At 36.7% G+C, this 27,161-nt stretch overlaps 1 protein-coding gene across 3 annotated transcripts; it reads left to right on the forward strand.

Moving 5' to 3' along the window:
- Positions 1–279: 279 nt before the first annotated feature.
- Positions 280–20,874, forward strand: LOC102915293 (aldo-keto reductase family 1 member C21-like). 3 transcript variants are annotated; one of them, XM_042278186.2, is made up of 10 exons: positions 280–598; positions 1,014–1,188; positions 5,241–5,375; positions 6,268–6,384; positions 7,076–7,153; positions 7,373–7,495; positions 10,944–11,053; positions 11,488–11,653; positions 17,331–17,413; positions 20,647–20,874. In XM_042278186.2, exons 2-10 carry the CDS (start codon positions 1,105–1,107, stop codon positions 20,687–20,689), a joined length of 939 nt encoding a protein of 312 aa, XP_042134120.1. In that variant the 5' UTR covers positions 280–598; positions 1,014–1,104; the 3' UTR covers positions 20,690–20,874. The 3 variants fall into 3 exon arrangements, with proteins under 3 accessions (XP_042134120.1, XP_076428985.1, XP_006987900.1); XM_076572870.1 differs by having other exon boundaries at positions 287–598; positions 5,241–5,408; XM_006987838.4 differs by lacking the exon at positions 280–598 and having other exon boundaries at positions 979–1,188; positions 5,241–5,408.
- Positions 20,875–27,161: the final 6,287 nt, after the last annotated feature.

The following is a 27,161-nucleotide window of genomic DNA, read 5'->3' on the forward strand; positions in this document are numbered from 1 at the left end:
ACAGGGCACAAAAGCTGGCTGAGACCACAGCCAGTGTTTGGGATTCTATGGCTGTGGCAATGCAGGCAGATTCTGGTCCCCTTTTTATAGTAAGGGGGAGAGCATCAGGCATGGAATTCATGCTATGAGTCACACTGAAACAACTGTTAAAAATTAACTTTGGTCCAGGCAGTTGTTGACTATAAGGGGTCAGGGCATTAATGCTTAGTCCCTGGCTGTTTACAGAGGAGCTGACTGTAAGCAGAGAATCTTGTTAGAACTTAACCTTTAGAGCTGATGACTGTCAGTTTCCATCTCTTAAGCTTATAATTTTATATTTCTATATTCCTGGACCCACCATGGTAGACTGTTTGCCCAGCAGTAGATGGCTAACAGGCCATCTTCCATTGGCATCTTTGGAGTTCCTTGTCTCATAATGTCATGTCAGGGCTTTTCTTTTTTTTAATTTTAGATTTTTTTTATTTTTAACACACACACACACACACACACACACACACACACACACACACACACACACACACCTTTTTACCCTACAGTTCCTTTGCATATATATTATGGCTTCCAGTTTAAAATTTTTATGGGATTCCTGGATGTGCAAGTGAGTGGGATTCTGAATCTATCTTTTTTGTGCCTTTTGGGGCTCTTTTCCTTATGTTTCTTTCTTTTGTCCTATTCCAATGTATTAGTTTTTGTTTTATATTATGTGATGTTACTTATCATCATATCATATCATATCATATCATATCATATCATATCATATCATATCAACCATATTCCTTTAGGAGCCTGTTTGTTTTCTAATGAGAGACAGAAGGGGTGGATCTGGATGGGAAAGGAGTTAGGAAGGGCAGAGGGAGGGGAAGGGATTATCAGGATTAATTGTATAGAAATATTTTTTTCAATGAAAGGGAGGAAAGAATTCTCTCTTTTATAAATAAGTTAACTGGCTCTCATTTTATCCTCACTTGTGGAAAGCAGCTTAACTCCTCCCACATGTCATGAACTATTATTAGCTTAGAAAGCAGAGGAAGAGCGACCATTATTTAAAGGACCTGTAAAGAAGAACATCAAGCAGAGACAGCTTATCCTGAAGAACGACAGAAGATGAACTCCAAGTGTCAACGTGTGGAACTGAATGATGGGCACTTCATTCCTGTGCTGGGCTTTGGTACTGCTCTACCTTTAGAGGTAAAAACAGTTATGAGTGGTTTGAAAATTCTGAAGAAATAGAACCAGAATAAATGTAAATCTATATGACTTGCAAAGTCACTCACTTCCTGGTGACTCTGGGCTTCCTGGATTCTCTCTTTCCTCGGGCTAGGGCCTGTAACAGAGACTGTTCAGAGACAGAGTGTGGTCATTAGCTTCCTGTTAATTATCTTGGAGCCATGTTTTCTTTTGTTTAAATCCATTTCCTTTTGCTTAACTTCCTGAAAATGAATATTACAGAGGCTTTAAATGTTTGCTTACAGTGTATTTTTCCTTTTGAGAAAAGTCTGTTCAGATAGGCTACCGATTCAAAAAATGGATTATGTGGTTTTTGTTAGTTTTGAATTCTAGACTAGTGTTTTGTAAGAAGAATGGTTCTTCATGTTCTATAGATTTTAACTATTCTTGACTGACTGATACTTTTTAATTACAGGGTAGGGGTTTGTGGTGTAAAAAATCTCAAAATTTAATATGATTGTATTTTTATATTTCTTCTGTTGCTTCATATGCTTTGAGAGACATATTTTAAAAGTTATTGCCCACATAGAAGCTGTTATCTAATTATCTTTGTCTGTTGCAGCACTTTTTATTATAAGTGATACATGGAACCAGTTTATGTGCCCATCATTCAGTAAATAGATAAGGAAAATGTACTATGTCACTCCTGGCTAAATATCTAAGGACATCAAGTGAACATATTATGGAAATATTTGCTCATTAGTCTTTATTGTAGCACTATTCACAGATAAGTTATGAATCCAGCCTAGGTCTCCAACAACAGAACAAATATAAAATATATGTATATATATATATATGTATATATATATATATATATTCATTCAAGCAAGAAGATGACCAAGGTTCTGTTGTTTTTAAGAAACTGAATAAAAGTGAATGTAATCATATAAAGCAAAGAAATCCAGTCTCAAAAGAACAAATATCATGTTTCCTCTAATTTACAGTTCCTTGATTTTATATAGGTATACAAGATCATGTGTGTAGATATGTCTGTCATAAAGTGAAATTGTTTAAGTTAATGAAGGGGATTAATGTGGAGGAAAAGAAAAGTGGGAAGGGAAGGAACACAGTGTTGAATGGGGCATTCGCTCAACATTATATGCTTGCATGAAAATGTTACTATGTAACGTGGTACCATATGCAGTAGATATACACAATACAATATTTTAAAGCATAGATAAAACATTTCATCTATTCATTGTGAATTTTTCATTTATAAAAGAAAATGGTATTCTTTCATTTGTAGTGACATAGATCCAACTGTTGTATACATTCCTATGATTGCCTGCCAAAGGGAAACAAAGAGTTACTTACTTTGTCTCAGAATAGGACACTATAACAAGTTAACTTGAATAATAAACATCACAAGATGCTGAGGCTGGAAATGATATGAGATGAACAATGATCAAGAGAGTTTATGTACCAGGTATGAAAAAGCAGTTGGCTAGAAAGAGTAAGTTTTTGTGTCTCCCAGTTTGGAGGAAGACTGTGGTTTGCAATAACTTAACATGTATTACTCAGTGTCTAGATTGGAAGAAAATAAGGAAGGAAAATGTAAGGAAATTATAAGTCATGTCAAATGTGGACTGTCCCTATTTATTCAGTGTACATGGTCACTGAACACGATTAGTATATGAAATTAATACATATTAACTGAAACAGAATTTTGAGAAGATTCTAGTTTCCAAGATCAGAAGCATGTTGATGTCCAATGTTTCATACATTCTCATACTCTTTTGTTATTAAGTTGCAAATCTGTCTACTTAAATTATATACAAAAGGAGTAAAAAAGAAAACTAGCTGTCAATTTCCTCAATTGCAAGTTGATTGTAACCAGAGAGGTTTTTATACTTATTTTTTTGTTGAAGATATTTTACACTTTTATAAAGCCAAAGATATTAGTACAATAATGTTTCTAAGATAAGATATGTGAGTCATTTAACTTTGGTGCTCTGCTTTGAGTTTGGCTTATTATCTCATTTTCTGTATATGATATGGGCCAATTAGATGTCCCCATGTCTTATTTTTGTGGTTGTCGATGTTTCCCAGAAGTATCACTCTGCAAACAGGCTGGTCTTGCAGCTTCAATCCCCTGGGCCTTTCTAGTGCTGTTATTACAGACTTTGGTTGCAGAACTAACTCCATTAACTATTCTTGGTGCAAAAGAAACAACTAGAAATAAAAATGGGACAATAACCTAGCAGAAATGAGGAACTTAGTAATGGAATTTAGACATAATTGATCTGTGTTCAACATGTTGGACTTAATACACAACAGTACATACAATTCTTTGAAATGAAAGTGTAGACCTGGAGAGTTTACTTGCCTGTAATGAAAGCAGTTTTCCAGTAAAGTGATTATCCTGACCACAAAAGTGTGTCTATGGAAGAGATCTAGAACTTTGAATTCACTTTTTTTGTTCTATAAATTTATTCCGTTTAATTTTGTTTGTTCCCTTTCATATCTCCTCTTCTCTTCTTTTCTTTCCTTTTTCCCCCTCCCAGCCCTGCTCTCTGTATGTATGTAGGTGTGTGTGTACTTGCTGTGGTACCATTGTGCAGGACAGAGAACAACAGTCTTAGGTCATTTCTCTTCCACCATTTGGGTCTAGGGATTGAAAAAAGAGTCATCAGGACTGTTGATAAGTTCTTAACCTGTTGAGTCATCTCAATGGACTAAGATGTTTTTAAAGTGTCCAAAGGACAATGATCAACAATGACAAGAATTGCTTAAATTTGTGGAGGAAAGTAGAATAAAGGGTAGGAGAAGATTGGGAGCACTTAAGGAATCAAAAGAAACAAAAGGTGATATCTAGAGAAGAAAGCAGGTGTGTCATTGTGTGTTGTAATTTCATTGATAAAACTAAGAACACTGATTTCATAATATGTGTGGCAATTTACTGCCTGGACAAGCACTGGGGCTCTCATAAACGAACTTTGATTTGGAGACAGACTTGGGGATGTGGTAAGTCAAGTGTTTATGTAACAAACTGAAAATGAAGATCTTTGAATGGAGGCTCTAAACAGTATCCATTTAAACACCAGAGCACCCTTTGTGAAGTCAGTGTTTGGGAAATTTGATGAGTTCTGACGTCTTTTCCTGGAAGAAACCTCATGGAAGATCTACAGTATAAGAATATGTAAAAATTAAGTTTATAGGAAGAAACCAAATGAACATTTAAACTATCTCGAATAGCTAGAGAAAGATTTACTTTATACCAGGGAAGGGACTATCAAGTTCTGGCTACACTGTGATCATAGCACAGGACCTGTCACTCAATGACCAGAGTACAAGGGAAACACAATGCTGTCTTTTAAGCTGCATTTTTGTAGCTAAGGATAAGAAAGAGGAAAGGAAGGATCATTAGTGACATATTAGAGAAGTTAGTCTTTTTTTTTTTCTTAAATTAGCTGTTTTTCTCGAAACTACAGGGTCTGTTATCTTTTTGCAATTATCAGTTATATAAGGGAAGAGTCGGCTGTTTTTCTTCTGAAATCATCAAATAGCTGACTTCCTGAAACTTTGACACAATTTTATGGCCTTGGCTTTGGGGTGGGTGGAATTCCCTTACACAGCATTTAATTTTTATGTTATTTGGAGGATATTTTCCAGTGTAAATTTTGTTTACCGTTCTTTTTTTTTTTTGCATTTTTGATATTACAATTTAATGGTTTTCTCTCTAGTTTGGCAGGATGGCAGATGATCTGCGACTTGGCCACACAGGGAATGTCTACTGGGCAATCCCAATCTTACAATTCTCTGTAGTAAATCCTGGATCCTAGGTGCTAGCTGAGCCCTCATTTGGCAATGTTCAACCTGTGCTTGGCAAGAACAGATGAGGTTCCCAGACTGCGTTACTCTTGATACCACATCAACAGATGTCAAAGTAAACTTAATGTAGTCTTTACCTCAAAAGATGTAGGGGGAAATTAATACCAGATCAGGTCACATTTTGTGCCTGAATACATTCTGAATCATGAATATCTGTCTATAAACCTTTTGTTGCTCCTCAGGTTCCCAAAAGTAGGATTAAGGAGCTCACCAAAATAGCTATCGAAGTTGGCTTCCGTCATTTTGATTCTGCTTCTGTTTATAAAACTGAAGATTATGTGGGAGAGGTCATCCGAAGCAAGATTGCTGATGGCACTGTGAGGAGAGAAGATGTATTTTATACAACAAAGGTTCTGTTTACGTAATGTACCTGTGAATGAACCATGATATCTGATGCTCATAGGATTAGATCAGTAATTGATAGTGAACAGTACTTACTGGTTTATATTTTACTTGCATGCATTTGCATATTGGATACAGTGTTGATTGACAGAGAATAGTTTTCTCATTATTGCTGTATTTAGATTCATGAATGTAATTTGATTTGATGCCTCTGATTCCGACATCTAAGTACATAGGAATATGATGTAAACTGGACTATGAAAGTAGCCTTGCTTATCTCCTGGATATCTTTCTAACAGTTCTCATTACTCTCAAAATTTTAGATACTTTTATCAATGAGAGAAAATAAGATTAGATTTTGGATGTTAAGCAAGATGTAACTAATATAGCATTAAATAAAATGTTGTAACTATTTTCCCTACAATTACATATATTAAAAATTACATAGACAGAGAGTGACAGAGATAGGCACCCAAGATTGACATCTGTCCATATGTGCATACTAAATAAGCAAAACAGCACACACGTATGCAGATACCCCCACCACAAACTATTTCATATTAAGTTGCCTGGGTAAGAGTATTAGACTCCTACTGTGCATTTTAAATCCAGTTAAATGGATGATGATGAGCATTATTATTGCTTGATTAAAATGTTGAGTATTGAGTAATTTCCAAGATTAATTTATAATAAACATAAAAGATGTGTATGGCTAAATCAGATTAAAGGACATTTGGGAAGAAGTGGAATATTCCCCGTGTGCACATCAATTTCAAATCAGTAGAAAAATGTCGCTGTATTAGGTAAAGTAAATGAACAAATTATCACAATTTATTAATTCAATCTGAATTCCACCCTCTACTATAGGTCTGGTGTAATTGTCTTCGCCCAGAACTAGTGAGGTCTTCTTTGGAGCAGTCACTGAAGAAAGTTCAGCTGGCTTATGTGAACCTGTACCTCATGCATTACCCAGTGGCCCTGAAAGTATGTTGTTTGAATCTCCAGAAGTATTTCATTTAGAGTAGTTTGTATTTATGATGGTTTAGTAATGCAGCAACTATAGGTTCTATGCATCTAAAATACAACTCCTGCTAAGGCACAGCGTTCACAGTAGAGAAAACGACAGAATGCTTATAAGATTCAGAGGAGTAGAAAGTTTTCTGTGAGATGGCATCTTCTAGAGATATCAGAGAAGCTATACTCATGAAGTCTCACAAACATGCTGACTAAAGAAGACCTGAGGAAGGACCAGTAGTCATGTTAATATGGAAGAGGAAAATCACATGAGGCCTCAACACCCCAAAAAGAACTAGAGGCAATAAGAAATTAGAGCAAGAGAAATAATCTTCTCCAGGGAAGAGATGCCAAATTGGTTATCCACCTACTGGAAAGCCCTAAAGAATGATAAAAATCACCTGGGATACTCCATAATGACCTAGAGATGCAATATTTATGAATACATATAATAGGTATAAGAGAAATAGAATCCTACCATGCAAGAGAATTTCCTATAACTCAAAATTCAAACTACATGACAAATATAATTATATTCAATATGACCCATCTATCTTATGGAGGTTTAGTTCTCAGCAATCCCTTTCCCTAGAATCATTACTACTGGTTTTGGAACAATGTGTTTGTTGAGAGGTTACTTTAACATTTGCTTCTGTTCCAGCCAGGAGAAGATGAGTACCCAGTAGATGAACATGGAAAACTAATATTTGACACAGTGGATCTCCTTGCAACCTGGGAAGTGAGTACTGGGATTAAGGAGCACTGGGGGGTGTACAGGGAGAGAAAAAGTCAGACCACAATTTCATACATGAAAATGGGGTGCGTCTTCTGTGTTGGAGGTTATTTTCAAGGGCTGTTTTGTTTAAGAGCTGGGGTAGCATGCGTGACTTTAATGTAGTAGAAACAAAGGAGTTATGCAACGACATAAAATATTTTGTGACCATCATTTCTTCTTTAGGCAATGGAGAGGTGTAAGGAGGCAGGACTGACCAAGTCCATTGGGGTGTCCAACTTTAACCGCAGGCAGCTGGAGACAATCCTGAACAAGCCAGGGCTCAAGTACAAGCCTGTGTGCAATCAGGTAGGGATCCTCAGCCTCTTCTTCTTGTTGTTCATTCCTTTGTTTCCCTTCTTACCACTGGTCGATAGGTACTCTTTTAGCATTCATCTTAGATGGGGAACAAACAAGCTAACAGCACAGTATTTATGTATAGGATATTTACAATAGTAGATTGTGTTTCACTCTGTTAAGTCTTACTGGAAAACATTGGCAGATCCTTTTCTTGTATTTTAGAGAGGTATGGATGATCAATGTAGACTATAGTCATTCATCACACTCCTAAGGAAAGGTGAAATTATACCTGATATGTTAAGAATGAACGATGATTAACAGGGAAAAGCTGTAAGGAACTGTGCTTAGATAAGACTGAGAAAGCTTGAGATGTCCAGAAAACAAGGATGCTGTGAAATTAACAAATGATGCTGGTCTGGGTTTCTGTAGGGTTCATATACTTTGTTGATTATGAACCAAGACTTAGCTATATTAAGAATTACAGCAGACTACAATTCTCATCTAGGTTAGAGGGAAGAACTTTATTGTTTGGCGATATTAATTGGGTTTGTAAAATTAATACTCAGAACTTTGAACAATACTTCAGCTGACTTGGTTTCTGAGCATATTTCGATTTCTTCTCCTGGTTTGTGGCATCAAATAAAGTGTGAAATAACTTCCTTGTATTTGTGGCTCCATTCTCTCAGGTATTTATAACAATTTGCAGAAGACAAGATAAGGTCACATATAAGAAATGAGGGTGTATGCTATTTAAGTTCTTGGCATATAAGAATCAAATCACTAGATATTCAAATATTAAAATAAGAAAAATAATGTGACAATAATTTTTATGTAATTTTATGATAACTTTAAAGCACTTTAGAAATTTGGATGGATGGTACAAATCTTTTATATTTCTTTGTCTATGTCCAAAATTGTTGACATTTTGAAAGTCTGCAAATTATAGTAACATATATATGATTAAACATTAATATATGTGTGTAATATGTTGCCAAATCTTTCAAAGTTAGATTCACATATTACTATCAACCTCTAATTATCTTATAAAACTTTTCCTAGGAATGAAGACATACTATTTTATTATTAGATTTATATTATGCGAACTGAGTTTATAACATTTCTTTCTATATGTTTTCTTCTCTAGTATATGTGCTTATGGTGTATATACAGTGTGTGCAAATATATAAGTGGAGGCCTAAGGCTGATGTTAGAAGTCTTTCTCTACAGCTCATTCTTTGAAACATGCTTTCTCATTCAAACCCATCTTGAATAAGGCTAGTCTTGCTAACTGAGATTCTTCTTGGATCATTTGTCTCCACCCTCAAACTAGAGAAATATGAGCAGAGCAGTCTGCCCATCTCAAATAAATGTAGGTTCTTGGAGTCTGAATTCCAGACCCCCTTCCTTGTGTAGCAATTGCTTTAACTACGGAGCCATCTCTCCAGCTCTCATGCTGTTATGAATTATCAGTTTACAGTAAAATTTCCCTGTTCCCCAAATCACCTTAGGTAGTTTTTCTCTCATCAAACTAAAATTGGTATTCATTCATCTTTCCCAAATATTTTCCCAGTTTTTTTATACTTTCATGTAGACAAGTGTTTTTCCAAATGACATATAGGAAGAATACTTAAAATACTGGATTGATTCAGATATATATTTTTTAATGAAAGATAGTTTTTCTATCCCTGCATGCTTGTATAATAAGGGATTGAGTGTGAATGGTCTATTACACATAATGTTATTTTTTTTTGCCAAGGAAACATCCTCCCAATGTTCCAATGTTCACATGGGAGTCGATAAAGTATCATGTACTGATACAATGTCCTGCTGTTCGTGATGTTCCATTGGCAGTGTGGTAATGCTAATAGTCTCAGGCAGATCTCTTCTTTTTCAACATTTTTTCCTCCATTGTAGACACTGTGACTTGTGTGCACGATGATTTAGAAGAGGGAATTCATACTTTATGATGAACTGTCACATAATATTTGTGAATCCATCAAAGATATTTGCCTGCGTCAATTATTTTGCTTCAGTTTGACAATACTAACTCTTCCTTTCAGCTTATTGTTACTTGTTGTTTTATTGTATATGAAAGAAAATTCATATAGCAAGTTTGGTTCCACTATAGCTATTGGTAAAATTTATACCTTTAGTTATCAATGTTCTGAAAAAGGAGTTGCTTTAGTAAGTACAATTGATAATGACCTGGAGTCTTTTTTTCTATGTCTAATTACCTCCTTTTTGTGTTCAAATTCTTATGAAAGTATTGATTTTGAATTACATCACGAATTTGGATTAACTTTTAGTTTTCAGTTCTTGCTAAAATCTGCCATATTTGAGGTATCTACCCAACTGGCTTTTTCAACCTATAGACTTTATAGTTCATGCTTTGTCATACTTTTTTTTTTTTTTTTTTTGGTTTTTCGAGACAGGGTTTCTCTATGTAGCTTTGCGCCTTTCCTGGAGCTCACTTGGTAGCCCAGGCTGGCCTCGAACTCATAGAGATCCGCCTGGCTCTGCCTCCCAAGTGCTGGGATTAAAGGCGTGCGCCACCACCGCCCGGCGCTTTGTTATACTTTTTAATAGTCAAAACTTAGTAATTCTCTTCCCTTTTCTGCATCTAGGCTCTGTCATGATTCTGCCTAGATAAAATGAATATTTACACCTAGAATTTTGTGCAAAGTTTGATTGAAATCAAAATGGTTGTTTTTTAACTGTTCCTAGATACATTAGACATTATAATTTTTAAATTAAAATATGGAGAATTGAATGGAAATTGTGGGTAGTAATGGGGGGGTGAGAGTGAATAGGATCAAAGTACAAAATGTAATTATATAAACATGTCTTTATGAAGCCCATCAGTACAATAAATGTATCAATAAAACATATATATCATGGGGCCAGTGAGACAGAAGAGTGAGTAAATCCATTTACTGCCAAGATAGAACACCTGAGTGTGATCCTTCCCATGATGGAAGGAAAGAACTGACTCACGCAAGTCTATGGTACATGTGCACACATATGTACACACACACACACACACACACACACACACACACACACACACACACAGAGTCTCCTAAATTCTGGAGTTAGAGCTATGAACAAGCCCAGTCTTTTCTTTCAAATATTTTTAAAAAATGTAAGTGTTCTTTTGAAAATTTATATATGTTCCTTGTTTAAATCCCCCAATTATCCTTTATTATTCCCTTCTCTACCCACACACAAACCCCTTCTACTTCCAAGAAACCTCTATTTTCATAACTTTTTAAAAATGACCCACTGTAATTAATCAAAGTTTCTTGAATAAGAATGAGTTGGAGGTTATTTGCTTAAGTCTTGATGTTGTTATAGTCATGCACACTTTGTTACACAAGTTGTCCTAATTCAGCTTATTGTATTTCAACACTTTAAATCAATGTGAATAATCATGTACTGTTTATTCATTCCTCTGCAGGTAGAATGTCATCCTTATCTCAACCAAATGAAACTTCTAGATTTCTGCAAGTCAAATGACATTGTACTGGTTGCCTATGGTGTCCTGGGAACACAACGATATACAGGATGGTAATGAGGTTATTAAAAATTAAACATAAAAGCCAGGCAGAGGTGGAGCACACCTTTAATCCCAGCACTGGGGAGGCAGAACCAGGCAGATCTCTGTGAGATGAGAGGCCAGCCTGGTCTACAGAGCCAGATCCAGGAAAGGCACCAAAACTACACAGAGAAACCCTGTCTCAAAAAACCAATAAACCAAAAAAATAAATAAATAAAATTAAACATAAGTTAACAACTGCTATTGACATACCTATAGTCCTGCAGTTCTAAGTTCATACTCTGTAATCTGGAAGCAGAGATAGGAGAGAATGAAAGATGATATTGGTGTTACCAGTCCAGGAACACACTTGGGAAAACCCATTGTCTATGGCCATCTTCATTTGTATTTCTAATTCTTTACATGCTATACATTTGGAATTTAGCCCCCTTGTATCTCATTCCAGGGTGGACCAGAACTCCCCTGTTCTCTTGGATGAACCAGTTCTTTGCTCCATGGCAAAAAAATACAATCAAACTCCAGCCTTGATTGCCCTGCGCTACCAGTTACAGCGTGGGGTTGTGGCCCTCAACAGCACTCTCAATGAAAAGCGGGTCAAAGAGAACACAAAGGTGATGAATGAGGCTGTTGGCTTCAGAATTGTTCATACTGAAGCATTATTTGTACTTCTTTAGAAACTCGGGAGCCTGTAATAGCCTTGTCCTTCTACCTTACTTTCTCAGGCTTTTATCTTTTATATACATTTGAAGGGTTTTATCCTGCTCTGTAATAGCATCATAGCTTTTGTTGTAATATAGAACTAGAATTAGATTGAAGATAGATTTCTTGTCTTAGCATCACATTGGCAATGCACCTAGTAACCTTAAGTGAATGAAATGACCCTTTGTCAGCTGAAATGAGGCACCCAAACTAGATAATCTTAGGTCTGCAAATTATTTATGTTCTGTTTCATATTTTCCTACATCTACATTTATTTTAACACCCAGGTATTTAACGTCTTTAAATTTAATTTTCTGTCAAGTATCTTCAAATCTGGTAGAAAGTAACTTTCTTTTCAAAGAGGAGGTCATTTATTTTTATCATGAATAGTTGTATGAGTTCAAGGTACTACCCAATTCCATGTATGGGCTCTCTATTAAAAAACATTTATGCAATTGTTCTTTGTAGGGATTCCGTATATAAAAACGTTTGTGCTACTATTTGTTCTGTGGTTAGAATTTTTCCTGTCTCATCTGACCTCAGAGAGGTAGTAGTAGAGCACTGTTCGCAGTAGAGCTTGCTTCATCTCCATGTCGTTCCTTGGCCTCTCCAGGTCTTGTCTTCATAGTTCTCAATGCTTCTTCCAAGCAGCTTTGACTTTACTTCACTACTTTGCACAATTTCAAATTAGTTTCTGAGTTCTTGGAAAGGGCTTTCATGTATGATTATGTTCTAATCTAGATCAGGAATACCATTACTTCTGGCATATTCTACTGGCACAGTGTACTACAACCAGGGAAGTATCAAGTATTCTAATTCAAATGGCTACATATTCACAAAATAGAGTGGACACTGCAAGACATGTAGTAGACATTCTTATAATCTTTTACAATTTTTAAATATTTTATTAAAATATAATTACACTACATTCCTCCTCCTTTTTCCTTTCTCCATCCCCTTTCCAGTTCCCTACCTCTAACTTCTCCCATACCCCTCCATTGTCAAATCAATAGGCCCTTATTTCTTAATTATTATTCTTACAAATATCTGTGTGTATGTGTTAGTATTTAACATTGCATAAATTAAACATGCTGAGTCCATTTTCGTTAATGGTGCTTATATGGCTTCAAGGCTGACCCCTTTGTATTGGGCAACCAATTAAGAGAATGATCCTTGGGAGAGACTAACTCTTCTTCTGGAATTACTATATGCTTATTGTCATTAACAATGCTGTTGTACTCTGGAAATTCATTGGTTTCAGCTTCTTAAGTGAATTGTGAAACTTTTTCTAAAAAAAGCTCTACTTTTCTAATTTTTGTTATATATTAACATGAACAGGAATTCCTTCTTTATAGACTCATATTCTTCATGACTTTCTTTTGTGGTTGACTGGCATTAAGTATTCCTGTGTGGAACACATCCATATTCTTCTCTCTTATTTTGAAAATGTTATCCTATGTTCTTTCCACGTCATTTTTTTGTTCTACCAGAATTACTCGTTTATGATTTCAAGTGTCAGCCAAAGCATACTTTCAATTTGAAAATGGCTAACAAAATTCACCATTCCATGACTATGCATCTCTCCTCACTCTTGTGGTCAGTTAACATATTTTACCTAATGTGTTAATTATCTGGAAATGAAGTTGGCTCTCCCAAATGACAATGTTTCTCACTTTTGCTCTTACTAAAACACAGCTTGATATTATTTGGTGTCTGGTATTTTACATTTTCATATTTTCTGTGGAAATTTTTTAAAAATTTGCAATAAATGCCTGCATACATCATGCACAAGAGAGTCCAGCTATGCAACCACTTTTTCACAAGCTAGTGCTGTTCCATTGCTGAGGTGTTACCAAGAAGTGAGAGAAAAAAACGGCAACTTGAAACATCTTGAGCAGTCAAGTTTCTTGTGCTTTTTAGGTCCAGGGATTTTTCTGGAGTTTTGGGTTGAGTTTTGTTTGTGGATGGTTTTTTATTTTCTGATGGTGGTTTACTTTGAGGTTGTCAATTTTAAAGTGGGCTGGCCTTAAGCTGGCAATGTAGGTGAAGATGACCAGGAACTTCTAAACTTAGTTCTGCCTTTTACAGTCTAAGTGGTGGGATTATAGACATGTGTCATCACACCTGGCTTGCTTTGGTTATTTACGCTTTTTTTTTTCTGAAACAAAGGGTTTGGAATCTACTTGCTAACTTCCAACAAGAGTGTTTAAGTCTGCCTTTGATATCATGTCTGTTCATTATTTTGAAGACTGTGGGTTTTTGACAATACTGTGATGTCCAACCCATGATCATTTTATTGGAATTTTCTGTTATGTAGATAATATTTTACATACTACCTAAACTTTCATAATTTTCATAATAAATAATCTGATTCTATTCTGTCTCACTTATACATAGAAACCACTTATTTTGTGATTTTTTTAATATCCTTTTTTTGTTTTAATAACTTTCAAATATTCAGGTGATTTTGCATCTGTCAGTTAAATGAGTAAGTGGTTGTATAATCTATATTCTTATTCTGTCATTCTTTTTTGGTATTTACTTTCAGATTAAAACCAGTGATTTGTTTCAATGTTAATAATTATAGATGATCTTGTTAATTAAACTGCCCAAACTGTATTAAAGATGACCTCTTGGAAGCCAGCTTTTTTTTTATTATTAAGAAATTTCTACTCACCCACAGATCCTCCCTCCTCCTTCCTCCCACCCTCCAGTCTTGCCTTCCAAGCCACCCCTGATCCCCACATCCTCCAATTCAAGGTCTCCCATGGGAAGTCGGCAGAGCCTGGCACACCAAGCTGAGGCAGGTCCAAGCCCCTTCCCACTGCACCAAGACTGCACAAGGTGCGACACCACAGGCACCATGCTTCCAAAAGCCTGCCCATGTACCAGGAATGGATCCCTATCCTCCAAACAGTTCAAGCTAAACAGCTGTGTCTGATATTCAGAGGGCCTAGTCTAGTCCCATGGGGGCTCCACAGCCAATAGTCCACAGTTCATGGGTCTCCACCAGTGTGGCCGGTCATCTCTGCATGTCTTCCTATCATGGTCTTGACATCCCCCACCCACAGAATCCCTCCTCTCTCCAATCAACTGGATTCCTGGAGCTCAGCCTGGCACCCAGCTGTGGATCCCTGCATCCACCTCCATCAGTCACTGGATAAAGGCTCTATGATGACAGTTAGGGTACTCACTAGACCAGTCACCAGAGTAGACCAGTCCAGGCAACCCCTCAATCACTGCCAGCAGTCCAGGTTGGGGGAATCCTTGTGGATTTCTGAGAGCTTCCCAGCACCCTGCCTGTTCCCAATCCCATGATGTCTTCATCTATAATAGTATGTCCTTCCCTGCTCTCCCACTCCGTCCCCGTTCCAGCTCACCCCTCCCATTTACCTATGTTCTCGCCCCCCATTCCTTGTCTTTCACCACCCCCCACTCCCAGCCTGCTCATGCAGATCCCATCCACTTCTACTTCACTGGACTATCTGTGTGTCCTGCCAGGGTCCCTCCCTGTCCCTGTCAGATAGCCTCTAAGATGCCATGGGCTGCAGTCTGCCCATCCTTGCCCTACATCTAGTATCCATTTATGGGTGATCCTGTTTGTTTGTCATGTTTGTTCCTCTGAATCTGGGTTACCTCACTCAGAATGATATTTTCTAGTTCCATCCATTTGCCTGAAAATTTCATGATATCATTGTTTTTTACTGCTGAGTAGTACTCCATTGTGTATATGTGCCACATTTTCTTAATCCATTCTTCAGTTGAAGGGCATCTAGGTTGTTTCCAGGTTCTGGCTATTACAAATAATGCTGATATGAACATAGTTGAGCAAGTGTCCTTGTGGTAAGATTGAGCATTCCTTGAGTATATGTCCAGGAGTGATATAGCTGGATCTTGAGGAAGACATATTCCCAATTTTCTGAGAAACCGCCATACTGATTTCCAGAGTGGCGATACAAGTTTGCATTCCCACCAACAGTGGAGGAGTGTTCCCCTTGATCCACATCCTCTCCAACATAATCTGTCTTCTGTGTTTTTGATTTTAGCCATTCTGACAGATGTAAGATGGTATCTCAGAGTCGTTTTGATTTGCATTTGCCTGATGACTAAGGATGTTGAGCAGTTCCTTAAATGTCTTTCAGCCATCTGAGATTCTGCTGTTGAGAATTCACTGTTAATTTGTGTAGCCCATTTTTCAATTAGATTGTTCAGTGTTTTGAAGTCTGGCTTTTAGAGTTCTTTATACATTTTGGAGATCAGCCTTTTGTCAGATTTGGGGTTGGTGAAGATCTTTTGCCATTGTGTATGCTGTTGTTTTGTCTTATTGACCGTGTCCTTTGCTCTACAAAGGCTTCTCAGTTTCAGGAGGTCCCATTTATTATTTGTTGCTCTCAGTGTCTATGCAACTAGTGCTATATTTAGGAAGTGTTCTCCTGAGCCTATGCATTCAAGACTACTCCCTACTTTCTCTCCTAGCAAGTTCAATGTAACTGGATTTATGTTTAGGTCTTTGATCCACTTGGACTTGAGTTTTGTGCATGGTGACAGATATGGATCTATTTGCAATCTTCTGCAATTTAACATCCAGTTATGGCAGCACCATTTGTTGAAGACGCTTTCTTTTTTCCATTGTACAATTTTGCCTTCTTTGTCAAAAATCTTATGTTCATAGTTGTGCAGATTAATGTCAGCATCTTCAATTTGATTCCATTGGTCCACATTTGGGTTTTTATGTCAATACTAAGCTGTTTTTATTACTGTAGCTCTATAGTAGAGCTTGAAGTCAGGGATGGTGATGCCCCCAGAGGTTGTTTTATTGTACAGGATTCTTTTAGCTATCCTGGGTTTTTTGTTTTCCATATAAAGTTGAGTATTGTTCTTGCCATGTCTGGGAAGAATTGTGTTGGGATTTTTATGGGGATTGCATTGAATCTGTAGACTGCTTTTGGTAAGATTGCTATTTTTACTATGTTAATTCTACCTATCCATGATCATGGGAGATCTTTCCATTTTCTGATATCTTCTTCTATTTCTTCCTTCAGAGACTTAAAGTTTTTATTATACAGGTCTTTTACTTGCTTAGAGTTGCCCCAGGATATTTTATATTATTTGTGGGAAGCAAGTTCTTAATCATTTATAAAACACCATTATTATTAGTAGAATGCCCATTTAAGTTATGTTTAAAACAATATGCTTATATTTGATTGTTTTCCTTTCAGATGTGGAAATAAAACTATATAAATGATTTCTAAATTGTGTTTCACATTAAGAAAATTGCACTCCGAATTTAGATCATCTAAGCAATGATGTTTTCTTCCTTGAATCACATCAGGTTTCTTTCCTTCTCACATTCCATTCAAATCTCTCTTGCCTGTGTTATGGATGGATTCAATATGTAGATGGATTTGAATCATGCTGTCCCTGATATGCATTTCTCACTTGGGCATTTTGCTGAATACCTTTGTATTTTGTAAGATCTGAGATTGTTCAACATATTTGTCATCACAGTTCAGTCTGTTGTATTTATCATGTGCCATTGGCAAACATGCAGTCTAAATTTCTAAAAAATAGTTCTTATCTATCTAATAGGTTTTTGAATTCCAGTTGAGTTCAGAGGATATGAAAGTCCTTGATGGACTGAACAGAAATTTGCGATACGTGAATACACCAATGTAAGTAACTTTGGCGACATACTTTATTCCATTTTTTTGCAGGGGGAATGCTTTTAAAGTTATCTCAATAAATATAAAGAAGGCAGAGGCGATTGGAGCCTAGAATTCAGAAAAAGAACTTCTGGAATTCTTTCTAGTCTATTCAGAGTTCTGACCTTTTTCACAGCAGCAGTGTAAGCAGACCCAAAGTCACCTTAATCTGTTGTACCTGAAAGTCTGCACTGTTTCAAGGAGTATGCAGGTCAGCCTGCATCACTGCTGAATCTCCATCTTCCCTGTGGTGATAAAAATCTGTATGCCCTGTGGATACGCACTGTGAACATTTCAAGGAGCCCATTGAATCATTTCCAATATCAATATCATCCCATCATGTCATTTTCTCCAGCACTTGCTTAATTCCAGATCCTACTAAATGTATTCTATATCATCACCTTTATGTGGAATTGTTTACTATATTCAGGAAATTAACTGATTTTTTAATAGTGGAAAACCTTTACTTTTTTTCTGATGTACTTTGATTTAGGACCTCAGTGTTCTAGTTTGAGAACTGCTTTCTTGATGTATGTAATAGCACAGTTGGTTTGATTTTCTGAAATGTAAAGAGGTCAATGTAGAGAACTTATAGAGAAACTTAGAAATTATAGAGAAAACATTTAAGGCCGAAAGAAATACTGAAAGATGGCTTAGTGAGTAAAGCACTTCCTTGAAAGTGTGAAGACCTGAGTTTGACATCAGAAACCATGATTAAAATCTGAGAGCAGTAGTGTGCTCTTGTAATTCAAGTGATCTGGAGGAAAAAACAAAAAATCCCTGGGGTTTGCAAGCCAGCCATCCTATGCTAACTAGTGAGTATAAGGTCAATGAGAGACCCTGCCTCAAAAGAGGTGAATACATTCTTGAGGATTACATCTAAGGGTTTCCTATGTCTCCTACATTCATGTGCATACTTGTATACACACATGTGCATCTACAATCACAAATGAAGCTGCACACACATATACATGGACACACATATGCATTAAACAACTTTAAATAGTATATAGAAACATTTCCATTGCTGTAGAGAATTTATAGCCCCAAGATGTCATATTTTTCTTTCTATATATAAGGCTAGAGAATTTGAGTTTGAGACAAGATGCATTACAAATGAAGGAAAGTAAGGAAAATGTATTCTCATTCCTCATGGGAAAATTACTTCAAAATAAAAAATATGATATTGTGTGAAAATTACAAACATAATGCAAAATTGCATGTAATAAAAATTTCTAGATACAATTAATATTAATAATATCCTGAAAATTAATAAAGTAGTACATATTACGTAGAGAGAGAACTATTATTCATATTATTATCTTCAATGGGTGATCTTTTAACTCTTTATGACTTGTGTGCCTATTTTGTTATGGTAATCTAAGGTTATCTTCTTGGATATGAGGTTTTTGTCTTGGACAAATATTGTTCTTATTACCAAATAAAAAACACTATAATTTATTTGGAAGGCAGTTAATGAATGCTTGATCAATTTTTAAATTAAAATTAAATGTCAGTGTACTAAACATTACATTTAAGCCAATATTTCTGAAAATGAAATATTGTTACAAATCCACTCAGCACATTTAAATTGGATAATGCATATCCCAAAATACTGGCATATATATACATATATATGCTATTACTGCATCTAATTTTCCTATATCATAATTATTTAGAAAATTTTATATTGGGAATATTTGATCATATGGTATTACAATGAAAATGGACTTCATATTTTTATTTAATTAAAAAAAGTTATTCTCATTTGTTTTCCTGTTATTGAAAATAGTCTTTTCTCATACACTATATCCTGGTTATAATTTCCCCTCCCTCTGTTCCTCCAAGTTCCTCCTCACTTCCTCTGCACTCTGCATCTACTCCATTTCTGTCTTTCATTAGAAAAGAACACAATTTTAAGAGATAACAACCAAATACGACAAAATAAAATATAACAAGATAAAACAAAAAACAATACATCAAGGCAGGACAAGGCAATCCAACAGAAGGAAAGAGTCCAAGAGCAGGCACAAGAATCAGAGACCCATTCATTCACATAATCAGAAATTCCATAAAAATACTAAGCTGAAATGAAACAGAAGTAGTTGATAGTGCTACATCTTGCAGGGAATAGGAAGTCAACTGTGACACCGTGCAATATCCAGAGCATAGGAAACCTCAAAGCCTGACCCCACAGTGACACATATCTTCCAACGAGGCCTTACCCATCCCAACAATGCCATACCTCCTAGTAGTGCCACTCCCTTTGAGATTATAGGGGCCAATTACATTCAAACTACCACACTCTCCAACACCCTTTCATTTGTCCTGGTGGCATTGAGAACAGTGTGTCACATAGTATACCCTTTTGTCTAATCAGCTTTACTAGCAAATGTTTACTGCAATGAGTCATTGGTTTGGTTCAAGGCCTTTGGTTTCTGGCACACCATCCTCACCAAAACTCCTCTGGGATAGCCTGTGGCCACCCTGAGTCATGGAGATCCTGCATGGTCCCAGTGGCCTGAACTGACTAGCTCAGCTACCATCCAGATCCACACATCTGGACCTTGGGTTGGCCCACCCTAACATCTATCCCCTCTAGGACCTGCTGGAACTAATGAAGGGATTGGTCCCGTGGAATGATAACTGCAGCATATCCTTGAGAGTTTTTAATATAAATGGCTAGGTACCTTCTTACTTAAAAAATATATTCTTTCTTATTTGTTATCTAATTTTTTTAAACATATGCATTTTGACTACATGTATAACTGTGCACCACATGCATTCCTAGAGCCATATAAACCAGAGGAAGGTACAGGATTTCTGGAATTGGAGTTACAGGTGGTTGTGAGCTACCATGTAGGTGTTGTAAATAGAACCTAGGTCCTTTGGAAGAGCAGGCAATGTTTTCAGTGGCTGAGTCATCTCTCCAGTGCTTCTTTGCTTTTGTTGATAGATACATGTTTGAACATTTGATTCTTCATTTTTATATGTCGAGTACTAGGGAAAGCAGGATAATCTGAATCATTCATCTATTATTTTCTTTACAAGCAGAAAGCAATAGTTTTGAAAGTAAGAAAAGAAGATTATATGCCTTAAGAAAAGAAAATTTTATACTTCCAAGCTAAAATCAGCTTTATAGAAATAATTCCTTGTAGAAACAGAATGATCAAATTCATTACACATTTTCTTTGTCTCTGCAGGTTTGCTGGCCACCCTAATTATCCATTTTCTGATGAATATTAACATGTAAGGATGTCTGTCAGAAGGTTTACTGGCAGGAGACTGCTCAGGTGCTAATGTCTTATCCTGTAACTTCTACTCTATAGCAATTCAGAATCTCCTGGAGCTGCATTTCAGCTAAGACAGAAAAAATAAAAATAAAAAATTGCCCCATTCTTAAACCAAATAAAAGACACATTCTCCACCAATTTTCAGGGTCATTGTATTACTTTAAAGCTTTACTTTCCTATCATTCATGATGTCCCCAAATTAAGCTGCCTACAGGTCTGTGTACAGTGTGTGATAGATGAAAACAGTCGTTTTATAGACAGTTCTTCCATGAGAATAGGTAGTGTTTTCATCCTTTGAGGAGTAACAGTTAGCAGGTATTTATTAATCTATGTTTCTCTAGCTCCCAGATGGAAAATGTATGTCATGTGGCTAGAAAGGGGAGACATAATTGAGAAGGGTGAACAATAAACCCAGAGCTACATGAAGCACTATGGGATTAGAAATGCCAAGGCTTACAGAATGAGATTTATTACATGAGGGCTGTCAGAGTGGGGTGAGAAATGAATCAGCCTCCAATTACAAACAAAAACATTCCTGGAGATAATTTTTTTAACTATAAAATTTAAATTTGTTATAGATTTAATTTATTTTCATTTTATGTGCATTTGTGTTTTGGCTGCATGTATGCCTGAGTGGGTGTGTTGCATTCTCTGGAACTGAGTTGCAGACACTTGTGATCTGTCATATGGGTGCTGAGAATTGAACCTGGTTCTTCTGGAGGAGCAGCCAGTGCTCTTAACCACTGAGTCATCTCTCCAGCCCCTGTAGATTTAATTACTATTACAATAAGTGTTTATAAACCCATTTAGAAAACTATTTACTTCTTTTTTTGGTGGGTGGATGGCAATTTCACTTCTAGTTGAGCATGAAAATGACAATAATTTTCAGAGCCCAATATCCAGGATACTCTTTTCAGAATGCTGTGGGTACTCACAAACATTCATGCACATCTTTAAACATGGATGCACAGATGTGCACATAATTTGAAAAATGATAGAACCAGGACTTAACATGTCAAACTAGTATTCATCAAGAAAGATAAACATGCTCCCTGCTTGATCAGTGGCCATGCCATCTGCCAAAACTCCCGGGAAACTGAATGCCCAGTGATTCCCCTCACCCTCTCAACTCCCCCACTCCAATTCCCCCACCCCTCCTCATCACTGTGTCCCAAGTCCTGAGGGTAGAGACCTTGGCTTAACCAGAAGCCACAACAGCCATTAGAAGCCCAGTCCTCAACTTGAGTAGAGAGACTCTCTGCTAAACTACAGGCCACTCTAGCCAGAAGACCAGAGAGGGAACAGAAAACGGTTGTGAGATATTTGTTTGCACTGTGAAATCTCTGTGTTAATAAAGATCAGCCTTGAGTCAGGGGACAGATCCAGCAACTGGTTGACAGGAATTAGCTATAAAACGTGTGGAGGAGCCAGGAAGACAGAGTGTGGTGGTATTGTGTTCCCCAAAATATTGTGCGCCGTAATAAACTTATCTGGGGTCAGAGACAGAACAGCCACTAGATACAAAGGCTAGAAAATGGTGGCACTCACACCTTTAATCCTAGCATTCCAGAGGCAGAAATCCCTCTGTATCTCTGTGAGTTCATGGCCACACTGGGAACAGCCAGGCATGGTGACACATGCCTTTAATCCCAGAAAGTGAGCCTTTAATCCCAGGGAGTGAGACAGAAAGCAGAAAGTATATAAGGCGTAAAGATCAGGAACTAAAAGCATTTGGCTGGTTAAGCTTTTAGGTTTTGAGCAGCACAGTTCAGCTGAGAGCCATTCAGATATGAGGACACAGAGGCTTCCAGTCTGAGGAAACAAGATCAGCTGAGAAGTTGGTCAGGTGAGGTTAGCTGTGGCTTGTTCTGTCTCTCTGATCTTCCAGTGTTCACCCCAATACTTGGCTCCAGGTTAGTTTTATTAATAAAGACTCTTTAAGTTTCATGCCACAAAGAGAGACTCACAGGAAGAAGTAGGGAGGGGCTTGGAGTTTCATGGTCTTTTTGGTTACGGATGGCTGGAGAAACACTCTCTTGCTGGGTCTCTGACCAAAAAGAGAGGTCAGCTGGTTGTTCTTCTGCCTCTCTGAGCTAACAGGTTTTCATCCCAACATCTGACTCGCAGGTTATTATTGGTAAATAAAATGATAGAGACTTAGTTAAAAGCTATATTTGGTGGTGGCAGCAGAGCCAGGGAGAAGGGTTGCCTGAAAATCCCATCAGGCTGTGGTCTGAGTAGTGGGGTGCTCACTGCAGAGACATTGGGGCCCCAAACAGTAGTTAACATATCAGTAGATTCAGTTCAGTCACAAAGCCCACTGAAAAACAACAGAAACCAGGGAACAAAACACTCATTGAACAAAGACAAACTCAGGATTCAGCACCTAGGCCTATAATCACTCCAAACACAGGTGCCAGTGTAAAAATCCAGTCAACAACAGCCAGAGCAACAAGTCATCACCAGAGCCTAGCTCTCCTATTACAGCAAGCCCTGAATATTTCAAGACAGCTGAAGCGCAAGTAAATGACCTTAATATCAACATTATGGAGATGATAGAGGTCCTTAAAAAGGAAATAAATAAGTCCCTTAAGAATCAGAGGGAAAGACAAACAAAAAAAGAGGAAATAAATAAATCCCTTAATGAAAGCCAGAAAAAAAAAAAAAAACAAGCAAACAGTTGAAGGAAATAAATAAAACTGTTCAAGACCTATAAATGGAAATAGAAGCAAAAAAAAAAAAAAGAAAGAAAAAAAAAAACACTGAAGGAACAGTGGAAATGAAAAATCTAGGTAAGTGACCAGGAACTATAGAATCAAGCATCACCAGCAGAATATAAGAGGATAAGAAGCAAATCTCAGGTGTTGAAGATGTGATAGAAGAAGTAGATACATTAGTCAAAGAAAATATTGAAAATCAAAAATTTCTAAAATCAAAAAACCACAAAACATCCTGGAAATCTGAAGCATTACATAAAGACAAAAACTAACAATAATAGGAATAGATGAAGGAGAAGAATCCCAGCTCAAAAACCCAGAAAATATTTTCAACAAAATCACAGAAGAAAATTTTCCTAACCTTAAGAAGGACTTGCCTATAAATGTATAAGAACCTTATAGAATACCAAATCAACTGGAACAGAAAAGAAAGTCCCCTTGCCACATAATAATCAAACCATTAAACATATAGAACCAAGAAATAATACATAAAAACTGCAAGGGAAAAAGGCCAAGTAACATATAAAGACAAACCTATTATAATTACACATGATTTCTCAATGGAGACTCTAAAAACTAGAGGGGCCTGGACAGATTTCTTGCAGACTATAAGAGACATCAGATGCCAGCCCCGACTACTATACTCAGAAAAACTCTCAATCATCACAGAAGAAGAAAACAAGGTATTCCATAATAAAATCAAACCTGAACACTGTTGCTGTGGATATTGCTCTGTATAAATAAAACACTGATTCACCAGTAGCCAGACAGGAAGTGTAGGTGGGACTAACAGAGAGGAGAATTGAGGTAACAGGAAGGCAGAGAGGGAGACACTGCCAGCCCCCACCATGACAAGCAGCATGTAAGGATGCCGGTAAGCCACAAGCCACGTGGCAAGGTATAGATTTATAGAAATGGGTTAATTTAAGAGTAAGAGCTAGACAATGTTAGTAGGCCTGAGCTAATGGCCGAGCAGTTTAAATAATATAAGAGTCTGTGTGTTTATTTTATAAGTGGGCTCCAGGACTGGCGGGACTTGGTGGGAGCTGGAGAGAAATTCTCCAGCTACACAGTGTCTATCTACAAATCTAACTCTATAGACAGAATTAGAAGGAAAACTGCAACCCAAGGAGATTAACTATGCCCAAGAAAATACTGGAAATTAATAATCTTACACCAGCAAACCAAAAAAGGAAGCAAACACACACACACACACACACACACACACACACACACACACACACACACACATACACACACACTACCACCAACAGGAATTAAACAACATTGGTCATTGATATCTCTGAACATCTATAGACTCAATTTTCTAATAAAAAGACATAGGCTTACAAAATGGATGCAAAAACAATACCCAATCTTCTGTTGCCTACAAGAAACACACAAAAATCATCAAAGATAAGTAATGCCTCAGAGTAAAATGTTAGAAAAATATTTTCAAAGAAAATGGACCTAAGAAGCAAGCTGGTGTAGCTATTCTAATCAAACCTATATCTAATCAAACCTAATAGACTTCAAACCAAAATTGATCAAAAGAGATGGGGAAGGACACTGCATACTTATCAAATGAAAATTCCACCAAGATGACATTTCCATTCTTAGGAGCTATGCCTCCAACACAAGGACACCCATTTTTGTAAAAGAAATAGTACTAAAGCTTAAATTACACATCAACCCTCACACATTGATAGTGACCGACTCAAATACACCACTCTCATCAACAGACAGGTCATTCAGAAAAAAACTAAACAGAGAAATACTGAGCTAACAGACATTATAAACAAAGTGGACTAACAGGTATCTACAGAACCATTTTACCCAAACACAAAGGAATATACCTCAATACCTCATGCAGCATTCTCCATAATTGACTACATAGTCATAAACCAAGTCTCAAAAGATACAAAAAGATTGAAATGACTCCTTGCATCCTATCAGACCAGCATAGATTGCAGCTGATTTCAACAACAAAACTAACAGAAAGCCTACAAACTAATGGAAATTGAACAACTCTCCACTGAGGGACTACTGGGTCAAGACAGAAATAAGGAAAAAATAAAACAATTCTTAGAATTCAATGAAAATGAATACACAACATACTTAAATTTATGGGGCACAATGAAAGCAGTGCTAAGAGAAAAATTTATAGCACCAAATGCCTAAATAAAAAAGCTGGAGAAATTTCATACTAGCAGTTTAATAGCACATCTGAAGGCCCTAGATCAAAATGAAGCAAGCACACACAAGAGGAAGATACGGCATGAAATAAACTGAGGGCTGAAATTAATAAAATAGAAGCTGAAAATTAATGAAACAGAGCTGTATATATTTGAGAAAAATCAACAAGATATAGTAAACTTTATCCAAACTCAGTAAAAGACAGAGAGAATATCCAAACTATCAAAGTCAGAAATGAAAAGGTGAATATAAAAGCACACCAAGGAAATCCAAAGAATCATTAGGTCAGATTTAAAAATCCCATCTTTTACAAAACTGAAAAATCTAAAAGAAATGGAGAATTTTCTCCAGAGATACCATTTACCATTGTTAAATCAAGATCAGATAAGCAGCTTAAATAGACCTATAACCCCTAAGGAAATAGAAGCCGTTAATAAAAAGCCTCTCAACCAAAAAAAGCCCAGGGCCAGGTGGCTTTAGTTCAGAATTCTAAAAGACTTTCAAAGAAGAATGAACACTAATACTTCTCAAATTATTCCATGAAACAGAAACAGGGAGAACATTGACCTATTCATTTTTATGAGTCCACAGTCACTCTGATAATCTAAACCACACAAAGAGGAAAATTACAGACCAATTTCCCTCATGACCATTGATGCAAAAATACTCAACAAAATACTCACAAACCACATCCAAGAACATATCAAAAATACCATCCACCATGATCAAGTAGCCTTCATTCCAGAGATGCAGGGATGGTTTAATATATGAAACTCAGTTAATGTAATCTGTCATATAAATAAACTGAAAAAAAAACCCCACATGATCATCACATTAGATGCAGAAAAAGTATTTGAAAAATCCAACAACCTTTGTGATAAAAGTCATGGAGAAATTAGGGATACAAGGTACATACCTAAATATAATAAAGACAATTACAGCAAGCATATAGCCAGCCAACATCACATTTAAATGGGGAGAAACTCTAAGCAATTCCACTAAAATCTGTAACAAGAGTAGGGTGTACATTCTCTCCATATCTATTCAATATAGTACTTTACATCTTAGCCAAACCAATAAGACAACTGAAGCAGATCAACAGGATACAAATTTGAAAGCAAAAAGTCCAAGTATCATTATTTGCAGATGAGATGATAGTGTACATAAAGGACCCAAAAAATTCTACCAGGGAATTCCTATTGTTGGTAAATACCTTCAGGGATTTGGCTGGTTACAATATTAACTCAGAAAAATCAGTAGCCCTTGTAGATGTAACCAACCGTCTTATTAAATAAGAAACACAGAGCCAATACAGAGATGAAAGCCAAGAGGTCAGAGCAATAGCTAAGAGCTAAAAACCTTACCCTTCACTGTCGCTGTACCTCTCTGAAAGAGACCTACTTCCTGTGTCTGTCTTTTTTTATAGAGTTTCTGTTCTGCCTTCTCATTGGTTGTAAACCCAACCACATGACCTCCTAGTCACTGCCTGTCTGTACAGACCTCCAGGTCTTC

This window comes from Peromyscus maniculatus, chromosome 5 (genome assembly GCF_049852395.1).
Source record: "Peromyscus maniculatus bairdii isolate BWxNUB_F1_BW_parent chromosome 5, HU_Pman_BW_mat_3.1, whole genome shotgun sequence".
Lineage (NCBI taxonomy): Eukaryota > Metazoa > Chordata > Mammalia > Rodentia > Cricetidae > Peromyscus > Peromyscus maniculatus.